Here is a 20152-nt window from a genome sequence, read left to right on the forward strand (position 1 = left end):
CGGTGTTGGAGTGTGCTGTGATGGCGCAGCGTCAATGACTGGCAGGCATCGCGGTGTCATCAAGCAGATACTTGATCTTGCGCCAGAAGCTAAATGGACCCATTGTTTTCTCCACCGTGAAAACCTTGCAGCAAAAAAAATGTCTCCAGAGTTCCATGAGGTGATGGATGTCACTGTGAAAACCATCAACTTCATTCAAAGTAATGCTGTGAACTCCAGATGTTTTGCTCAACTTTGTGAGGGCATGGAAGCAGATCATGTCCAAGGCAAGGCAAGGCAAGTTTATTTGTATAGCACAATTCGTACACAAAGTAATTCAAGGTGCTTCACAAAACAGAAAAATGCATTAAAATCACAATACATCATAGAAATAATCAACATAAAATTTACTTTAAAAGAAAAGGAAGAAAAAAAAAAGATTTAAAAAGAAAGGAAGGAAAGAAAGGTGCAGATAGGCAAAACATAGATCGGTGATTTCCTTATGAAGTGATTTTTGGTTTATAGCAGCGTTTCTGTCCTGATATTTTCATCACAGACAAACAGACCCGTTGCTTAAGGTCTCAGCAGCTAAATAATCTCAGGCCAAGCCCACCTTCTGTTTATAATATTAGCGAAAATCTTAAGTAAAACATCTTTATTTGGTGCAAAGTCCAAAAGTATGCAAGTTAAACTACTATTCCCATGATGCATTTCCTTTAACAACAGGAAAAACCGCGCCCTCATTGTTGAACCAATCCGAAAGCCGCGTACGTCACGCAGGCGCAGTCTGACCTCATTTTTTTTCCAGTGTTTTTGTCAGCGAGGCAGCGCCATATTGGAAGAAGCCGTTTCTGTCCTAAAACGGCCAAAGCGCGAACTTTGCCACCATGCTGTACCTAGAAGATTACCTTGAGAGTGAGTACCGGACCGGGGCGTCGCGGCGGTACCGACTTCGGCCCGTTATGTGTGCACAGTGTGTGTCTATGTGTGGCCGCCGCGTGCATTTCCGTTAGCCTAGCTGCAGCGGATGCTAACGTGTTTTTCCTTTTCCGGCAGTGATCGAGCAGCTTCCCATGGACCTCCGCGATAGGTTCACGGAAATGCGGGAGATGGACCTGCAGGTGCAGAGTACGTATTTCCGCCAACCACCGGGCTCGGCTGGGACATCTGCCGCGGCACGGAGACTCGAACCGCCAGCGAGCGGTTAAAAAAGGCCAGATTACCGGAGCTAACACACCTGACATGTCCGTGAACCCGGTGACACCTCAGTCACGTCAACGGAACTTATCAACCTTTCAGCTCGTTTAATAATTCACTAAGTGAGGTTTTGTAGAGCTGCGTGCGCCACTTTACGCATATGTGGCTGAGATTCTGAAGCCCCTCCCCTTTTTGTCAGGCGGTCATGGTGATCAAAGCACATCCCTTCATTATCCGCCGCCTTTCATGTTGACGTCATGACCGCAGCTGCTGTTCAAACTTTTATCACATCAGTATTTGTTAGTTGAGGCACATTCAGTCACTCATTTATCGTTATCCTGATATCAAGCTGTGATAAATGTAACTTTAAATGTGCTCAAACAATCTTATGGCAGCTTGAAGGATTTAAGGAATCACATAAATCCATTAATGCATTTGACCAACCAGATGGAGCCCTTTGATGTAGGGGGGGGGGGGGGGGCATTCGGAGTGTAATTTAACGTACACTTTAAATTTAATTGAAGCTGTTGCAGTGAAATGGAAATGATCTATTTAGATAGTTTGCTATATGCATCACAACTTATATGGTCATTGCAATATTCATCAGTAATGTTGGAAATGGCGAGTTTTGCTCATCTCGTGCAGCCCTAGTTCAGTTGTAAAGTCCTCCAGGGTCATCTGTGACCCCTAGCTGTTGGAGGGTCAGAGTTAGGTGGACTGACCCCCCCCCCCCCAGTCTCAGATCTGACCTCTGATGCAGTTGCAGGTGGAAGAACTTTGGAGACAGTAAGAGAGTTCTTCTAGGTTCCTGTCTGATCCAGAACCAGCACCAGAAAGCTGATGTCATGTGCTTTAGTTCTTTCCCGCCTCTTTGTTTCAGACGCCACAGACCAGCTGGAGCAGAGGGTCATTGATTTCTTCATCAATGCAAAGAAGAACAAACCTGAGTGGAGAGAGGAGCAAATGGAGGTTATCAAGAAGGTCTGGAATCTGCTGCTGGTTCTGGAGGAACCCGAAGGAACCTGTCAGATCTAGATTCTGTTTCTGGTGTGTTTCAGGATTATTACAAGGCCCTGGAGGACGCAGATGAGAAAGTACAGCTGGCCAATCAGATTTATGATCTGGTGAGTGGAACCGTCTGCCGCTCTGACCGGATGGTCTCTGACCTCCTGCACAGTGACGGTCCAGCTGGGTTTGCCGGATCGCCTGGAGGTTCCACCGTAGCAGGACGGAGTTCCCTGACAGTTTTGTCTGTCCCTAACACCACTGGGGAGGAGCTTTCCTCCCTCATCACCAACAGACGCCCCGCAGCAGCTGGACCGGGTCTACCTGCTGCACCGCGTCCAGAAGCTCATGTGACCTGTTGTCTCCTCTGCCTCCAGGTGGACCGGCACCTGCGGAAACTGGACCAGGAGCTGGCCAAGTTCAAAATGGAGCTGGAGGCAGACAATGCCGGCATCACAGAGATCCTGGAGAGACGTGAGTTCGATTCCAGAGCGACTCGTTGGGGCTGAAAGGCAGAGCGGTGACCTTGTGCTCTTCTCAGGGTCACTGGAGATGGACAGTCCCTCCCAGCCGGTCAACAACCATCACATGCACTCGCACATAACAGCCGAGAGTAAGCTGCTGCACGCCCTCAGCTCCGCCTCGTGATGTCAGGACCTCTGCAGCAGGTTCACGTGTCACCGTGTCCTCTGTCCACAGAGAGGAAGTGCAGCGCCCCCGCCCACCACACGGTGGAGCACATTCCTGAGAAGAAGTTCAAGTCTGAGGCTCTGCTGTCTACACTCACCTCGGATCCGTCCAAGGAGAACACGCCAGGTAGCATCTGCAGATAACAGCCATGCAGCTGGAGGGCGGAGCCTCCACGCAGCTAACTGCCCCCCCCCCCTCCTGCCCCCTAGGTTGCCGCACCAACAGCATGTCTGCATCCACCAACAGCGCCTACAGCCTCAACTCCTCTCAGCCCCTGGCTTCCTACAACCTGAGCGCTCTGCCCGCAGGACCCGGGGCCGGCGCCGGCGCCATCACCTTGGCGGCGGCGCAGGCCGTACAGGCCACAGCCCAGGTCAGAACCCGACCCCCATCCTAAAATCGTGCATGTCGGCCCCGCTGGTGGCGCTCCATCCCCCGTCTGTTCCGTCCCATCAGATGAAGGAAGGCCGCCGGACCTCCAGCCTCAAAGCCAGCTACGAGGCCATCAAGAACAACGACTTCCAGCTGGGCCGAGAGTTCTCCGTGTCCCGGGACGGCTCCTACTCCTCCTCCGCCCTGGCCTCCACCCTCACCCAGACGCTCACTCCCAGCACCACCTCTGACTCCAGAGGTCGGAAGTCAAAGTAAGTTACCCCCGTCCCACCGCAGGTGTCTCGGACCCGTCTGACCTCTAGTCCCTGTTTTCCAGGAGCAACATCAAGTCTTCCAGTCACCAGTCCTCCTCTTCCTCCTCCTCCTCCCTGTCCTCCTGCTCCTCCTCCTCGGCACTGGCTCAGGAGCTCTCTCAGCAGGCGTCGGCGCTGCCGGAAGCTGAGGCTAACAGCCAAGTGGACTGGACCTACGACCCCAACGAGCCCCGGTACTGCATCTGCAACCAGGTATGCCCGCTACCGCGCTGTGAGGTCACTTCCTGTAGGTTCCGCTGTTAACTGCTTCCTGTTGGATCTCGTCCAGGTGTCTTATGGGGAGATGGTTGGCTGTGACAACACAGATGTGAGTATGAGCTTTGGTGAGGTTCTGGAACCTGGTTGAAAGGCGGTTCTGAAGGATGTCCTCTTCCTCCTCAGTGTCCCATCGAGTGGTTCCACTATGGCTGTGTGGGCCTGACCGAGGCGCCCAAAGGGAAGTGGTACTGTCCACAGTGCACGGCCGCCATGAAGAGGAGGGGCAGCCGCCACAAATAGACACAGGAGATTAGCGGACTGCAGCAGAACCGGTCCTGAGGTTCTATCAGAGCTTGAAGCAGATGATCTATTTGATCTGAACTGTTCTTGCTTTCATCAAGCCGTCTGACCTTTGTGTGGAGGTCAGGGACGAGAGAACCCATCCGGTCCTCAGCTGTTCAGGTTCCGTTCTGGAAGCTGGTTCTCCAGATCTGCTCTGGTGTACAAATCAAACAAAAATGACCCGACTGGGTTTCCTCCACACTGCAGGAAACAGACAGGTTTCCCATCATGCTGCGTTCCTCTGCCGAATCGACATGGCAGGGGGGTGGAGCCTCAGCTGGGTGGGGGTGTGGCGCTGCAGTTTGTGCTCCTCCTGCACAGGTGGAGGATGTAAATGTGCACATGTGAGTTAGCGTGTTTGCAGTCGGTCCAATAAAGAGGAAGTTTGAAACGGTCAGTCTGTTTGACAGAAGGTTCTCATGTGAGTGACGGACATCTGGAGAACACCACGTCTGGAGAACACCAGGGGCCTCATTTATAAAACTTTGCGTAGGATTTGCGTCAGAAGTGGCGTACGGATGAAACATAGGACGTGCGTACGCACAGAAATATTGGGATTTATAAAACCGTGCGCACACACATCCTACGCATCTTTCCCTTAATAAATCACAACCAATTCTAAATGCAGCGCAGCTTTTGCGGCTTCATGACACGCCCATAGTTGCCCATAAATAGTCCGTGAAACGCCCACAAATTAATATTCATTGATTGCGGAACCATGGCAAACACAGAGAGGAAATGAAAAAAACGTAATTTCACTCAATGTGAAGTAGAAGTTATCGTTGGCGAGGTGGAAAAGAGGAGAAAAGTGTTGTTTGGAGGGCACAGTGTGGGCATTACTAATGCCAAAAAGCCACGTGAGCGGCAGACGGCGGCAGACGCCGTAAATGCTGTAGCCTCACAACCTCGGACCATTGTTAAATAAAAAAGAAATGGTCGGACATCAAAGTCGAGGCTTATAAACTTCTAGCGCTCCATCGGGAGGAGGGCACCGGAGCGCCAGATGCACCGGGTGACACGCGTAGTTCCTCCGAGTGCTCCTCTGCCCAAAAGCCCGCAGAGGTCCAAGAGGACGGCTGGAGGAAGTGGGAACCGGCTCATAAGCCACTCGTCCTCGTTTGCCAGCAAGTCTTCTTGTCTAAAGATGCGTTCACTCCGAATTCTTCCATTTGCCACATCTTCTAAGAGCGCCAGATCAGCCATTGTGCGTCATTACGCATTGTGATGGGGCATTTTATTTCCCTCTATTTAATTACATCTGACAAGCTACAGATGTCGGTAATAATCCACGTGGAAATGGGAAATTGATCAGCACAAATGTAATTTCTTGTTGCTTTCTGAATGGTTGAGACATACGCCATACATTGTTTTATCAAAAATAAAACAAACTAAAGGCATATGCATGAATACCATAATTCTGTAGCTTATGAAGAAATGTTTTACTATGAAAACAACTTTCCCCAGTGGAAAATTAGTGCATCTCTCTCTATCTATCCATCTGTCTGTCTGTCTGCACCTATATCTGCTCCTCCAGACAGACACATTGACGAGAATATCAGTTTTGTACATTATTTCGTTCTGTTAACTATATTATTTATGAGGATGAATTGCACAACATGCCAATATTGCAGAAAATATTTCACTTTTCTTTTTGGAAATAAGTGTTCATTTGAATTTCTGTTGTAATTTTCGTTTGATTTGTTTTGTTTGTTTCACTGCTGATCGATCAAACGGGTGTTGGTGTAGCTGTTAATTGTCAGACTTGCTTTGTGAAGTCTTCATGTTATTTCTGAGAGGCAGTATTGTCATTTTCATTTTCACGTGTTTCTTCCATCTGCCGACGGTGTCGCCGTTTCTCATTTCACCCGTTTTTGTGCGTACGCCTGGGTCAGAGCGTGAAGGACCGCACATTTTCCCCTCAAGTTTGCTTTTTATAAATCTCAACTATTGCGTAGAGAGTGGCGTACGCCTTCTTTTGTGCGTACGCAACCTTTAGAAATGAGGCCCCACGTCTGGAGAACACCACGTCTGGAGAACACCACGTCTGGAGAACATCGCGTCTGGAGAACATCACACCTGGAGAACACCGCTTCTGGAGAACACCACACCTGGAGAACACCGCTTCTGGAGAACACCACGTCTGGAGAACACCACATCTGGAGAACACCACGTCTGGAGAACATCGCGTCTGGAGAACATCGCGTCTGGAGAACACCACATCTGGAGAACACCGCTTCTGGAGAACATCGCGTCTGGAGAACATCACACCTTGAGAACACCACACCTGGAGAACACCACGTCTGGAGAACATCGCGTCTGGAGAACACCACATCTGGAGAACATCACAACTGGAGAACATCGCGTCTGGAGAACACCACATCTGGAGAACATCACAACTGGAGAACACCACACCTGGAGAACACCACGTCTGGAGAACACCACGTCTGGAGAACATCGCGTCTGGAGAACATCACACCTGGAGAACACCGCTTCTGGAGAACACCACGTCTGGAGAACACCACATCTGGAGAACACCACGTCTGGAGAACATCGCGTCTGGAGAACATCGCGTCTGGAGAACACCACATCTGGAGAACACCACATCTGGAGAACACCGCTTCTGGAGAACATCGCGTCTGGAGAACATCACACCTTGAGAACACCACACCTGGAGAACACCACGTCTGGAGAACATCGCGTTTGGAGAACACCACATCTGGAGAACATCACAACTGGAGAACATCGCGTCTGGAGAACACCACATCTGGAGAACATCACAACTGGAGAACACCACACCTGGAGAACACCACGCCTGGAGAACACCACGTCTGGACAACACCACGTCTGGAGAACATCGCGTCTGGAGAACACCACATCTGGAGAACATCACAACTGGAGAACACCACACCTGGAGAACACCACGCCTGGAGAACACCACGTCTGGAGAACACCGCTTCTGGAAAACATCACACCTGGAGAACACCACGTCTGGAGAACATCGCGTCTGGAGAACACCACATCTGGAGAACACCACACCTGGAGAACACCACACCTGGAGAACACCACGCCTGGAGAACACCACGTCTGGAGAACACCACATCTGGAGAACACCGCTTCTGGAAAACATCACACCTGGAGAACACCACGCCTGGAGAACACCACATCTGGAGAACACCGCTTCTGGAGAACATCATGCCTGGAGAACATCACGCCTGGAGAACACCACACCTGGAGAACACCACGCCTGGAGAACACCACACCTGGAGAACACCACGTCTGGAGAACATCGCGTCTGGAGAACATCACACCTTGAGAACACCGCTTCTGGAGAACATCATGCCTGGAGAACATCACGCCTGGAGAACACCACACCTGGAGAACACCACGCCTGGAGAACACCACACCTGGAGAACACCACGTCTGGAGAACATCGCGTCTGGAGAACACCACATCTGGAGAACACCACGTCTGGAGAACATCGCGTCTGGAGAACACCACATCTGGAGAACACCACATCTGGAGAACATCGCGTCTGGAGAACATCACACCTTGAGAACACCACACCTGGAGAACACCACGTCTGGAGAACATCGCGTCTGGAGAACACCACACCTGTTATTATTCCATGGCAGTGTTTATTTATTTTTTTGCCGCTGAACGATTTACAGGCTCGTGCGAGGAGGCATTTTTTTCTGTAGTTTTGTCTTCTACATTACTGAAAATTGCTTAGAATATGAATCTCTGTGTTCCTGTTCGAAATAATTCAACCGTGAGATCAAACTGAAAACGAGAAGATATGCAGCATGAGCAGCAACCAGGGCACGCTCTGTGGTGGAGAGAGAGCATTTGGCATTATGAAGATGGGGAGAGCAATATTTCTGGGGCACTGGAAGTCAAACCAACCTTTGCAATGAAAATCATTGCCTGCAGCGCAATCCCGCAAAATGTGGGCATCAGCAAAAGGGACTGTTTGGAGCCACAGATGTTGACCCACAGCAGAACGACACCAGTAAACCAGCAGAACGACACCAGGGACTGGCAGAACAAAACTAGGAACCAGCAGAACAACACCAGGAACCAGCAGGACGACACCAGGAACCAGCAGAAAGACACCAGGAACCATCAGGACAACACCAGGAACCAGCAGGAAAACACCAGGACAACACCAGTAACCAGAAGGACGACACCAGGGACCAGCAGGACGACACCAGGAACCAGCAGAACAACACCAGTAACCAACAGGACGAAACCAGGAACCAGCAGAAAAACACCAGGAACCAGCAGGACGACACCAGGAACCAGGAGGATTACACCAGGAACCAGCAGAACAACATCAGGAACCAGCAGAAAAACACCAGGAACCAGCAGAACAACACCAGGAACCAGATGAACAACACCAGGAACCAGATGAACAACACCAGGAACCAGCAGAACAACACCAGGAACCAGAAAGATGACACCAGGAACCAGCAGAAAAAAAACAGGAACCAGCAGAACGACACCAGGAACCGGCAGAACAACACCAGGAACCAGCAGAACAAAACCAGCAGAACGACACCAGGAACCAGCAAAACAACACCAGATACCAGCAGGACGTAACCAGGAACCGGCAAAACAAAACCAGGAACCAGTAGGACGACACCAGGAACCAGCAGAATGACACCAGGAACCAGCAGAACAACACCAGGAACCAGCAGAAAAAAACCAGGAACATGCAGAACAACACCAGGAAGCGGCAGGAAGACACCATGAACCAGAAGAACAACACCAGGAACCACCATAACGATACCATGAACCAGCAAAACAACACCAGGAACCAGCAGAACAACACCAGGAACCGGCAGGACGACACCAGGAACCAGCAGGACGACACCAGGAACCAGCAAAAAAACACCAGGAACCAGCAGAACAACACCAGGAACCGGCAGAACAACATCAGGAACCAGAAAGACGACACCATGAACCAGCAGAACAACACCAGGAACCAGCAGGACGACACCAGGAACCGGCAAAACAACACCAGGAACCAGCAGAACAAAACCAGCAGAGAAACACCAGGAACCAGCAGGACGACACCAGAAACCAGCAGAACAAAACCAGGAACCAGCATAACGACACCAGGAACCAGCAGGACGACACCAGGAACCATCAGAACAACACCAGGAACCAGCAGGACGACAACAGGAACAAGCAGAAAAACACCAGGAACCAGCAGAACAACACCAGGAACCGGTAGAACAACATCAGGATCCAGTAAGACGACACAAGTAACCAGCAGAACAACACCAGGAACCAGCAGGACGACACCAGGAACCAGCAGAAAGACACCAGGAACCATCAGGACAACACCAGGAACCAGCAGGAAAACACCAGGAACCAGCAGGACGACACCAGAAACAGGCAGAACAAAACCAGGAACCAGCAGAACAAAACCAGGAACCACCAAAACAACACCAGGAACCAGCAGGACAACACCAGGAACCGGCAGGACGACACCAGGAACCAGCAGAAAAACACCACGAACCAGCAGAATGACACCAGGAACCGGCAGGACGACACCAGGAACCAGCAGGAAAACACCAGGAACCAGCAGGACAACACCAGGAACATGCAGGACGACACCGGAACCAGCAGAACGACACCAGGAACCAGCAGAACAACACAAGGAACCAGCAAGACGACACCAGAAACTGACAGAACAAAACCAGGAACCAGCATAACGACACAAGGAACCAGCAGAACAACATCAGGAACCCGCAGGACGACACCAGGAACCGGCAGAACAAAAAACCAGGAACCAGCAGAAAAACACCACGAACCAGCAGAACGACACCAGGAACCAGAAGGAAAACAACAGGAATCAGCAGAACAACACCAGGACCCACCAGCAGGACGACACCAGAAACCGGCAGAACAAAACCAGGAACCAGCAGAACAACACCAGGAACCAGCAGAACAACACCAGGAACCAGCAGGACATCACCAGGAACCAGCAGAAAGACACCAGGAACCAGCAGGACGACACCAGGAACCAGCAGGACGACACCAGGAACCAGCAGAAAAACACCACGAACCAGCAGAACGACACCAGGAACCGGCAGGACAACACCAGGAACCAGCAAGACGACACCAGGAACCAGCAGAACAACACCAGGAACCAGCAGGACGACACCAGGAACCAGCAGAAAAACACCAGGAACCAGCAGGTCGACACCAGGAACCAGCAGGAAAACACCAGGAACCAGCAGGACGACACCAGAAACAGGCAGAACAAAACCAGGAACCAGAAGAACAAAACCAGGAACCAGCAGAACAACACCAGGAACCAGCAGGACGACACCATGAACCAGCAGAACAACACCAGGAACCAGCAGAACAAAACCAGCAGGACGACACCAGAAACCAGCAGAACAAAACCAGGAACCAGCATAACGACACCAGAAACCAGCAGAACAAAACCAGGAACCAGCATAACGACACCAGGAACCAGCAGAACAACACCAGGAACCAGCAGAAGGACACCAGGAACCAGCAGGACGACACCAGGAACCAGCAGAACAACACCAGGAACCAGCAGGACGACAACAGGGACCAGCAGAACAACACCAGGAACCGGCAAAACAACATCAGGAACCAGTAAGACGACACAAGTAATCAGCAGAACAACACCAGGAACCAGCAGGACGACACCAGGAACCGGCAGGACGACACCAGGAACCGGCAGGACGACACCAGGAACCGGCAGGACGACACCAGGAACCGGCAGGACGACACCAGGAACCAGCAGAAAAACACCACGAACCAGCAGAACGACTCCAGGAACCGGCAGGACGACACCAGGAACCGTCAGGACGACACCAGGAACCAGCAGGAAAACACCAGGAACCAGCAGGACGACACCAGGAACATGCAGGACGACACCAGGAACCGGCAGAACGACACCAGGAACCGGCAGGACAACACCAGGAACCGGCAGGACGACCCCAGGAACCAACAGAAAGAAAACAGGAACCGGCAAGACGACACCAGGAACCGGCAGGACGACACCAGGAACCGGCAGGACGACACCAGGAAACGGCAGAACAACACCAGGAACCGGCAGAACAAGCAAAGTGGCGTCCGTCTGCGAGGACAAATCTCTGGTTTCCTTTCAGCTCCAACTGTGACACACATGCCTCTAGAATAGAATAGAATAACTTATCACTACGGTTAGAACTCACTCTTTTTTGATGTAATATCTACAGCGTTTGTTTTTAGCCTTCGACGTTAATAATTCTAGTTAGCATGATCGAAATTGATGAGCTTAAAACAATGTAGGTTGTCGATTGAGGAATATAACATATTACACATGTCATAATACATATTTACAAATATATTTGACAACAGATACTTGATACTTCTTAATATTCTCACATTTTTAAGTCATCCTCCTGTGCAACTGTCTGCCATTTTCGAATAATTCAAACGCAATGCATTCTGGTCAATATTTACCAATCGAGTAAGCATCACTCCACACTGGTTTTTCGTAGAGACTTCTGGGAAATTTCTAGTGCACTCGATTTTTGAACTGCTGATTTGGACAACCCTACAAAATGGCGACCGCACTATTTAGTGCACTATATAGGGGTTAGGGCGGTAATTCGGACACAGGGAGAGTTTCTGTAGAGCAGCAGGAGTTCATCAGAAATTGTAGGCGGGACTCTGGGTGCAACGGGCGGCTGTGGTGCAACGGTAGGGCGGTCGACCCATGATCATAAGATTGCTAGTTCGATTCCAACCTTGCACACCCATGAGTAGATGTGTCCTTGGGCTGAACCCCACCTTGGCTCTGGTGGGAGGTTGGTACCAGTGTTCGGCAGCGGAGCCGCCACCAGTGTGTGACTGTGTGTGTGACTATAAAGCGCTTTGGGCCTTGAAGAAGGTAGAAAAGCGCTATATAAGTATACGCCATTTACCCTCTTCCCCCTCCCTGTTTCTGAGAGCTCAGAGCTTGTGGCCCCGCCCAGCGTATTTTCTACAAGTACGATCTTTTTCATCTGCTCCTGATTCACAGCGATTTGAATGAAGAAAACCCAGAAATGCAGATTTCATCCTCATTTTCTTTCTGAAAGTCGTCCCTCATCAGAGAAAAACCACCAGAACCTGTCAGAAACAGCAAAAACGGGATTTTCCCCAGACTACAAACTGCTAACAGGATCTGAGTTCTGGTGAACTGTCCAAACCTCAAGGATGGGTTTGTCGGTCCAACTGTAGTTCAAAACCTGCACAGGTACCGTGTGTGGGTGTGTGGGGGGTGTATTTGATCGGGCCGGTTGGGTGAAGAACTGGAAACCGCAGAACATTAGAACCAAGCGCATCCAATACAGACGGTTCAGAAGGATCCAGGAATCCTGGGGAAAGTAATCAGAAAGCTCCAGCAAACGGACCGGCGGTGGCGCTGCAGAGTGGCACGAGCCACGTGGAGCCCCCGGGGTGCTGCCCCTGCCCCGTATGAAGAAGTGCCCGCTGTGCTTTTGTGTGTGTTAGATGCAGGAAAACTGTGGCTGTCCCTTGTGCTATCCTAGGCACTTTAATATTGGGAGTAGGGTCATCTAGACCCACTAGACCAGGGGTCGGCAACCCAAAATGTTGAAAGAGCCAAATTGGACGAAAAAAACAAAAAGCAAATCTGTCTGGAGCCGCATAATATTAAAAGCCCTATTTAAGCCTTATAATGAAGGCAACACATGCAATATGTATCTATATTAGCTATATTAGCCTGCTATCAAAATGACTAGTTGGCTACAAATACATAATTATTAAGGATTAAATGTTTATTTGCTCTGCAGTGCATTCTGGGAGAACGACGCATCATGTGACTGCTCTGTTGTGGAAGTTTAACTTCATTACAATATCAATGATTTAGTTTCATTGCTTTGATAAAATTAAAGAAATGTAATAAAGAAATCCGATTTTTGATGTCATTTTTATTTTGAGGATTCAAACACAAACCCATAAAATGGAACGTGCGTGACGACGTTCCCCATGACAGTCAGCTGGAATGACAGAACAGCTTCAAGCAGACTTTCATTCAGCTCCTTTAGCTGGCTTGTCAGTCATATCCACCAAAACGTGCAGCTTTTAGAGCCACTCTCTTCCAGTTGTGGGTAGTTCAGGTCTTTGCTTTTCAGGAATGTTTTCACGTGTTCTAAACAGACGACAAAGTGACGCAAACGTCCCCCCTGGACAGCCATCGGACTGTGTTGTGTAGCAGGAGATCAGAATATTTGCTTTCTACTTCATCAAGCAATGCACGGAACCGATGGTGGTTCGATTTCCGTCAGCCACCTGCCTAGCGGTCCGCCGCCCTGCTGGTAGAAATGTGTGTCGCAGGCTATGACGCAAATCTTCGTTGACAGAAATGTTGAAATTGTAGTGGCGGTCATGTGCATTTTAGGTCTGTTAGCAGCAGGGGATTGTGGGATGCGGTCTCCTGATCTGATTAGGGTTCAGCAGGAGCGTTTCTGTTTGCCCACGTTTCTTTTCATATGGCAGTTTTGTTGTTCCACCTTAGTTTATTCTTCCTGTTATGTTGTTTCTTTATGTTGCACCATGATTGTGGGAGGGGGAGAGGTTGATGACCCCTGTGCAATGTTCAATGTTGTGTGTGTTCATAATAAATGGACTTGTTATGCTGGGAAGGGGACTGCGTTCTTAGCTTCTCTTTCTGACTGTTCACAGTCTTGCGGTTCATGGGACAGGGACAGTTCTCCAGCGCCAGTTGATTGACAGCTGAACTGGATGACAGCTTGGCTCCCGTATTTCCCGCCGCAAGCGATGTACCTGCTGGGCGTTAAAATATTTATTCTACACATTCTCACAGCATTGGAAAACGTTAAGAATGTTTGTGTCTTGTTTTTCCTCCTACAGAAACCATTTTAAAACAAATAATATATTTATCTCCCCCATCTTTTTACATTTTCAAACTAAGGCAGTGCTAAAGAGCCGCATGTGGCTCCTGAGCCGCGGGTTGCCGACCCCCCTACTAGACAGAGCTCTGAACCTTTTTTTCTTCAATGATTTGTGATCTTCACTGGTGTCCATGGATTACATGAAATCTTTCCACCTTTATCCACCTTTGTCATGGTAGGGGGAACACCTCAATGGAAAGGGGGGGGGGGTAATCTAAGATAGCACAAGGGTTACTGTAATATTCTCTGGTTTCACCTTCTTTAAACTCTGAATATTTCAGCTTCACCATCTTTTATATTCAAATCTTTCAGTCACATGTGACCAGGGTCTGCTGGCTGTTAAGAGAACCCGTTTAAAAACTAAAGGAGACAGAGCCTTTGCCGCAGTGGCCCCATCCCTCTGGAACTCTCTTCCTCTCAGCCTCAGATCTGTGGACTCAGTGTTTTCTTTTAAAAAGCAGCTAAAAACATATCTTTTTAAAATAGCTTTTACTTAATTTCTTTTTAACATGTGTTTTTACTGTGTTTTACTGTTTTTTTATTGTGTTGTACTGTGAAGCACTTTGTGATTTTTATCTGGAAAGGTGCTATACAAATAAAGTTTATTATTATTATTATTATTATCACAACAAATCCCTGTGTTTGGAGGATCATTTATGATTTAGCTGAGAATTCATAACAGAACCAGAGTCACATCGGATCTAGCTGTCAGGAACTGAAACATTTAATAAATAAACGTAAACAGGACAAAATCTGTGGAGAAACAATAAACAGATGATCTGACAATGTAGACCTGAAAATAGACACTTTACTGACTGAAGACATGTGGATGACTGACATGAACCTGACCAGAACCACCACCGAAAAAATGAACTGCAGAATCCTCACAGCAACAGCATGACAACCTTAATATCATTAGAAATGTTGCATTCTGGGAGTGAAAGTTATTGGACGTCAGTGTTTAAAGTATAATCTTATGCTGGTTCTGCCTGCAGCACATTGTGACACAAAGAGCCTCCAGTCTTTCAAGACAAGAATTTGTTTCCATAACAAAATGACGATTATGTCACGTTCACCTGCACAGGTATCACAACGGAGTCTTGATCTATTAGTAGTTTACTTAATTTCTGTGTTGTTTAACCCTCGGCTATCCTACACTGTCAGAAAAAATGTGCAAAATTTGTACCTTTAGAGGTACAATGGCTTGTCACTGGGGCAGTACCCTCAAGGGTACAAATGTTGTACCCTTTCATATAGGTGCGTATCTGTAGCCTTTCAGTATGTACCTTTCAAAGGCAAATATGTACCTCTGTGGACAAAATTGTACCTTATAGTGCTATGGTACCATAATGTACCTTTAAAAAAGGTACAAATTTGTTCTTTTAAGGGTACTGCCCCAGTGACAAGCCTTTTGTACCCTTTGATGGCAAATTTGTACCAGATACAGCACATTAAAAGACCAGTATACTGTTTATATCATTTATTAAACATTCAAAACAATTACAATTCTGACATTTCACAGTATGTACAGTGTCACAACAGGATGCATATATTTACAATTATTAGCAATTTTACAATAATGAAAAATCTATATTTTTCCTTCAGTTCACATTGCATTCATTGTAACTATAACCTTAACATTTGATCAATTGTAAACAGCACATAGCACTTCAGTTACCATTTTTAAACCATGAAATAAAACTTGTGACATTAACAAAAGAAGCACTAGACCTCATTTTAAGTACATCTTTCTACTGCATTCTACATTTTCTAAAAATAGATAATAAAGTAAACTTATAACCAAGTTTAAATGCATAATTTAAATAATAAAATGCATAAATGTGATAAGATAATATTGATGCGAATTCTAAAAAGAAGAACTATAAACACAAAAGATTACCAAGGATTACGTTTATGTCAATACCTAGTAGATCCTCTGCAAGCATCTCTTCTCTTGCTTCTTTGGAGACTTTGGCTAATGGAGCTTTTCTTTGAACAAGCTCAAGCACCTTTGGCACAATACTGGTAAACGCCGTCCTTGAAGCGCTGGCTTAAACTGACAGGTGATGGATGCATTCGGTCAACATCATCAAACAACTGAAAATTGAAAAAAATTAGAAAATTAATCATTCACTTTAACTAAAACAAACAAGACATAAAACATTCTAATATTTTTTGTTGCCATTTCCCTTTAGTTATCTCATTGTATAAATATTACTTGGCTTGAATGACTATATATTTATATATGGGTTTAGAAAATTACAATGTTTTTACAATTGAGTTAAAGCTGTTAATGGTCATTTTAGCAGATGTCTCAGCTCATATTGACATTCAAAATGTATTTTAAGCTGAGAACTGATTTAAAATGTCACTGACCCCTGAGGTTGTCTTCAAGAAAGGGTAATTCTTTAGTATATCCTCTCGCACTTTGCTGTACTGGATATGCAGGACATTCACATGACCTTCAACGGATGATGCATCCTCACCAATGACAGCAACCACCTATTGGATCAAATTTAAAAGTCCATATTAATAATAAAAAATACAACTGCAAGCACTGATTACTGGGGTTGAAGCACTTTGAGATGATGTTTAAAGACAGTTTGTGCAGAGTGGTTTGGAGTTGATCAGAAATTAACTTCTGAGTTGTAGGCGGGGCTATTGACACAGTAGTTACCCTCTGCTGATGTCCGATCATCCCTTTGTTTACGCCCTCTCCCTCTAGCTTACAGTCCTTCCAACCAAAAACTAACATTAGTGGTGAAAGGAAAATGGTGAGCAATATTGAAGCTTTCCGGCCATAGTTTAGATCAAGCTCAGACAAGTATGATGAAGATGTTAATGGATCTGTTTGTCTGCAAGTGGACACATCAGAATAGAGCAGAGCAGAGGGACTCGGACCCACCTCATTTCATATGGTGCGTCAAAATAGAGACCTTCCTCAAACTGCATTTATTTTGTCTGTTCCTGATTCATCCCGATTTGAGTGAATACTCAGATGTGCAGTTTTAAACATGCCCATCATGAGAAAAATACTGCGACATGTTAAAAATGGGGGACCCACTCCAATGAAAGTTATTTTTTAAAATGTAGCATTTTTATGATGACATATTGTTATAAGATTTAAGAATAAAACTGTTTCTGAATATTTATTTTCTCAAATTGGGATGAATCATGAGCAGATGAAAAGATGTAATTTGAGAAATCTTGTAGTTGTTACGTACAAGCTACATTTGGCAGGCCACAAGCTCCCTGCTCCGCTTGTCTTCATTCTCCTCGTCTGAGTTGGCATCTGGCTCACATCTATAAGGCTGGATAGCTCCAATATTGCACGCCAATTCTGTTGCTTGGGGGTTGTGAGGGACTGTAAGGTAACGGGAGCGTAAACAATGGCATGATGGGAAGTTAAGGCCGGTTAACTCTGCAAAACAGTCCTGTCAAGAACTTGAAGGTGAATTCCAATTGAACTGCAGAAACCATGTCCCAGAAAACATTTTTCCCCCTCAAAAACTGCATAATCAATGTCTGTCTTTGTATAATAATAATGGATAGGATTTATCTGCGCTTTTCAAGACACTCAAAGTGCTTACATTGTGTCCATTATTCATTCACTCCTCATTCATACATGGTGATGGTAAGCTATGGTTGTAGCCACAGCTGCCCTGGGGCAGAATGACAGAGGCGTGGCTGCCATTTCGCGCCTACGGCCCCTCTGACCATCACCGGGAGCATTCATACACATTCACACACCAGTGGAGCCACACTGGAGGCAAGGAGGGTGAAGTGTCTTCCCCAAGGACACAACAACATTTTTTGGCTGGTGGGAGCGGGGATCGAACCGCCATTGGACGACCTTGGACGACCCGCTCAACCACCTGAGCCACTGTCGCCCGTATAGTCAATATCTTGTTATATGCAGAGATTTGTTGAAGGAAATACAGAAGAATTGTATGATGAGGACAGTATTCCAGAATGTATTCAATGTGTTGTGACTTACTCACTCGGTGCAATCTGCTGTTTCCCTAGAAAACTTTAAACTAGTTTGGATGATCTGCCTTACTGCACTGTTTGACAACTAAACTGAATTGGAAAGACAGCCTGACTTTGAATGCTTGAAATGACTTTGTGAAAAGATTATTTACTTACTTTGGCAAGAGAGGTGTCTTCAAGTCTTTGTCTTGTTGTAGGACTGTGTTGTAATATTATGGTGTCATCTGAGTCCACTTCAGTATCTCCACTTGAACTGGTATTGCAGCTCTATGCAAGACAACTCAGCTGATCTGTCAAAGTATTAAAGCTTTCAGTTACTGTAATATTTAAATTAGTATGATAGCAAAAACAAAAAAAGTAAAAACAAAGATTTTTAAATACTGACCGACTTAACAGTTTAGCAGATTTATTATCTTGTCTAAGACAGCAATAGGATAAAAAACTCATACTTATTTGCCCGTCTTTTGTTCCCCACACTATCCTGTCAAAGAAATCATTAACCCTCAGACTCCTATTGATGCAAATATACAATCATAACTCTTCAGCTCAAAAATGTTCTTAATTTAGCATGTACTTGAAAGCAAAAACTCAGATTATTTCCCTTGGAAATAAATTCAGGCATCAAAGGGGAATTTACCCAAAACCGTTCAAAACAGAATAGATAAATTACAATTTAAAAGAAGAACTTCACCTTCTGGATTTGTATCTTAGGCCAGACAAATTTCCAACACACCAAGGTTTGGGTTTTCAACAGGAGATCAAAAACCTGCTCATCAACTTCTGTCTTTGAGTCATCAAACACTTTCAAGTCCAAGGTTGGGATGTTCAACTTTTTGGCAGCTGTGAACCCAGCAAAATTATGTTTAGAATACAGCACAGAAATTATCTTTAAATTAAAAAGCAATTTAAAAAATCTGTTTGCATCACAGCTGACAGTTTATCCACAAAGTTGACTGATTCCTGTAAAGAAAAATGCTGGAAATTGTGATGTTTCCACTCACCGCATTCCCAAAAGGATTTGAAGGTCAGCTGAACTTCAAAACATTTATTTTTTTTGGTGTTCGACATGTTCACGCACAGCTTGCATCTTTCCTGGTGGGAAAAAAAATAATATATTACAAAAAATAAAAAACATTACAACACCAAAAGGTACCAACACAGCATTTATTCAGATCGAAGTCCTGTTCCAAATAAATTAATACATTTTAAAATAGTAATGGCAAATATACAGTTCACACTAGCTGCCACAGCAATGTTGCAGGATTTGTAGAACTGCTAAAAAAACAACACTGACGACAATGCACTGGCTTCTAAGGGCCTACAGATTTATTTCTTGGAATTTCATTTAAAAAAATTTATTTTTTCCTGGTTTATAGATGAGTTTTTGGTTTGGGAAATCGTGACGAGTATCTGGAATCACGGACCTCCATTTAAAAAAAATAATCTCTGCAGGAGAATGTTCAAAATCAACAACACAGTGTAAACTTCGCTTGACCAACAATGAGCGATCATGACAACCTAAACAGTCTCTGTCACTGTCTTGCATTCGAGAAATGGTGGCTGCGCGCGCACAGCAGCTACGGCAGGCTAACATATAAATGGGAAGGACCGCCATACTGCGGTGTAAAAAAAAAACACGCTATTGGACTCCTACACATTACAGATTAAAATGATTAACGCATTGAATTCGACGGACCTGATAAATATCAATAGGAATTTTGGAGCTGGTCGTTTCAAAAGTAGCTGGCTTCCTTACTAAGAAAGACAGAAAGAAAAAAAAAGGGGGGGGGGGGGGGAGCCACAACAACCGGTGCATAAACGCCAGCGTACATCGGTAAAACGGCGACAGAATTATCTAGTGAAAAAATGTATATTTTTCAATGTATTTAACGGAACGCGGTACAACACCAATAAAAACAACAGCTTAATTTATTTAATGGCTGCATTTAGCTGAACTTCAAACGGCTGAGGCTAACCGTTAGCAAACTCCCGCTCGTAGTTTTCAATCTCCTCACAGGCACATACACGGTGGAATAGCAGCATTCCTCTACAAAAAAGTTAGTCCTTACAGATAAAATAAGCGAACCCGCTTAA

General features: G+C 46.3%; 2 protein-coding genes and 1 long non-coding RNA gene across 6 annotated transcripts; 1 reads left to right on the forward strand and 2 right to left on the reverse strand.

Annotated features, from left to right (window-relative positions):
- Positions 1 to 774: 774 nt before the first annotated feature.
- ing3 (inhibitor of growth family member 3) lies at positions 775 to 4515 on the forward strand. Of its 2 annotated transcripts, none has more exons than XM_004085663.4 (12): positions 775 to 894; positions 1036 to 1107; positions 2057 to 2157; positions 2235 to 2300; positions 2559 to 2655; positions 2723 to 2794; positions 2881 to 2997; positions 3081 to 3244; positions 3328 to 3515; positions 3581 to 3770; positions 3847 to 3885; positions 3960 to 4515. In XM_004085663.4, exons 1-12 carry the CDS (start codon positions 867 to 869, stop codon positions 4074 to 4076), a joined length of 1251 nt encoding a protein of 416 aa, XP_004085711.1. In that variant the 5' UTR covers positions 775 to 866; the 3' UTR covers positions 4077 to 4515. The 2 variants fall into 2 exon arrangements, with proteins under 2 accessions (XP_004085711.1, XP_023808157.1); XM_023952389.1 differs by having other exon boundaries at positions 786 to 952.
- A 1512-nt stretch (positions 4516 to 6027) lies between these two features.
- On the reverse strand, positions 6028 to 8443 carry LOC111946929. The gene is made up of 3 exons (XM_023952391.1): positions 6771 to 8443; positions 6531 to 6594; positions 6028 to 6466 (listed from the first exon to the last, which is right to left on the reverse strand). The coding sequence occupies exons 1-3, from the start codon at positions 7243 to 7245 to the stop codon at positions 6037 to 6039; spliced, it is 969 nt and encodes a 322-aa protein (XP_023808159.1). The 5' UTR covers positions 7246 to 8443; the 3' UTR covers positions 6028 to 6036.
- A 7475-nt stretch (positions 8444 to 15918) lies between these two features.
- LOC111946930 lies at positions 15919 to 18893 on the reverse strand. 3 transcript variants are annotated; one of them, XR_002872746.1, is made up of 4 exons: positions 18750 to 18893; positions 18215 to 18348; positions 16445 to 16570; positions 15919 to 16165 (listed from the first exon to the last, which is right to left on the reverse strand). It is a non-coding gene; the product is annotated as an uncharacterized LOC111946930 (long non-coding RNA). The 3 variants fall into 3 exon arrangements; XR_002872747.1 differs by having other exon boundaries at positions 18215 to 18539; XR_002872745.1 differs by having other exon boundaries at positions 18215 to 18893.
- Positions 18894 to 20152: the final 1259 nt, after the last annotated feature.

This window comes from Oryzias latipes, chromosome 23 (genome assembly GCF_002234675.1).
Source record: "Oryzias latipes chromosome 23, ASM223467v1".
NCBI classification, from domain to species: domain Eukaryota; kingdom Metazoa; phylum Chordata; class Actinopteri; order Beloniformes; family Adrianichthyidae; genus Oryzias; species Oryzias latipes.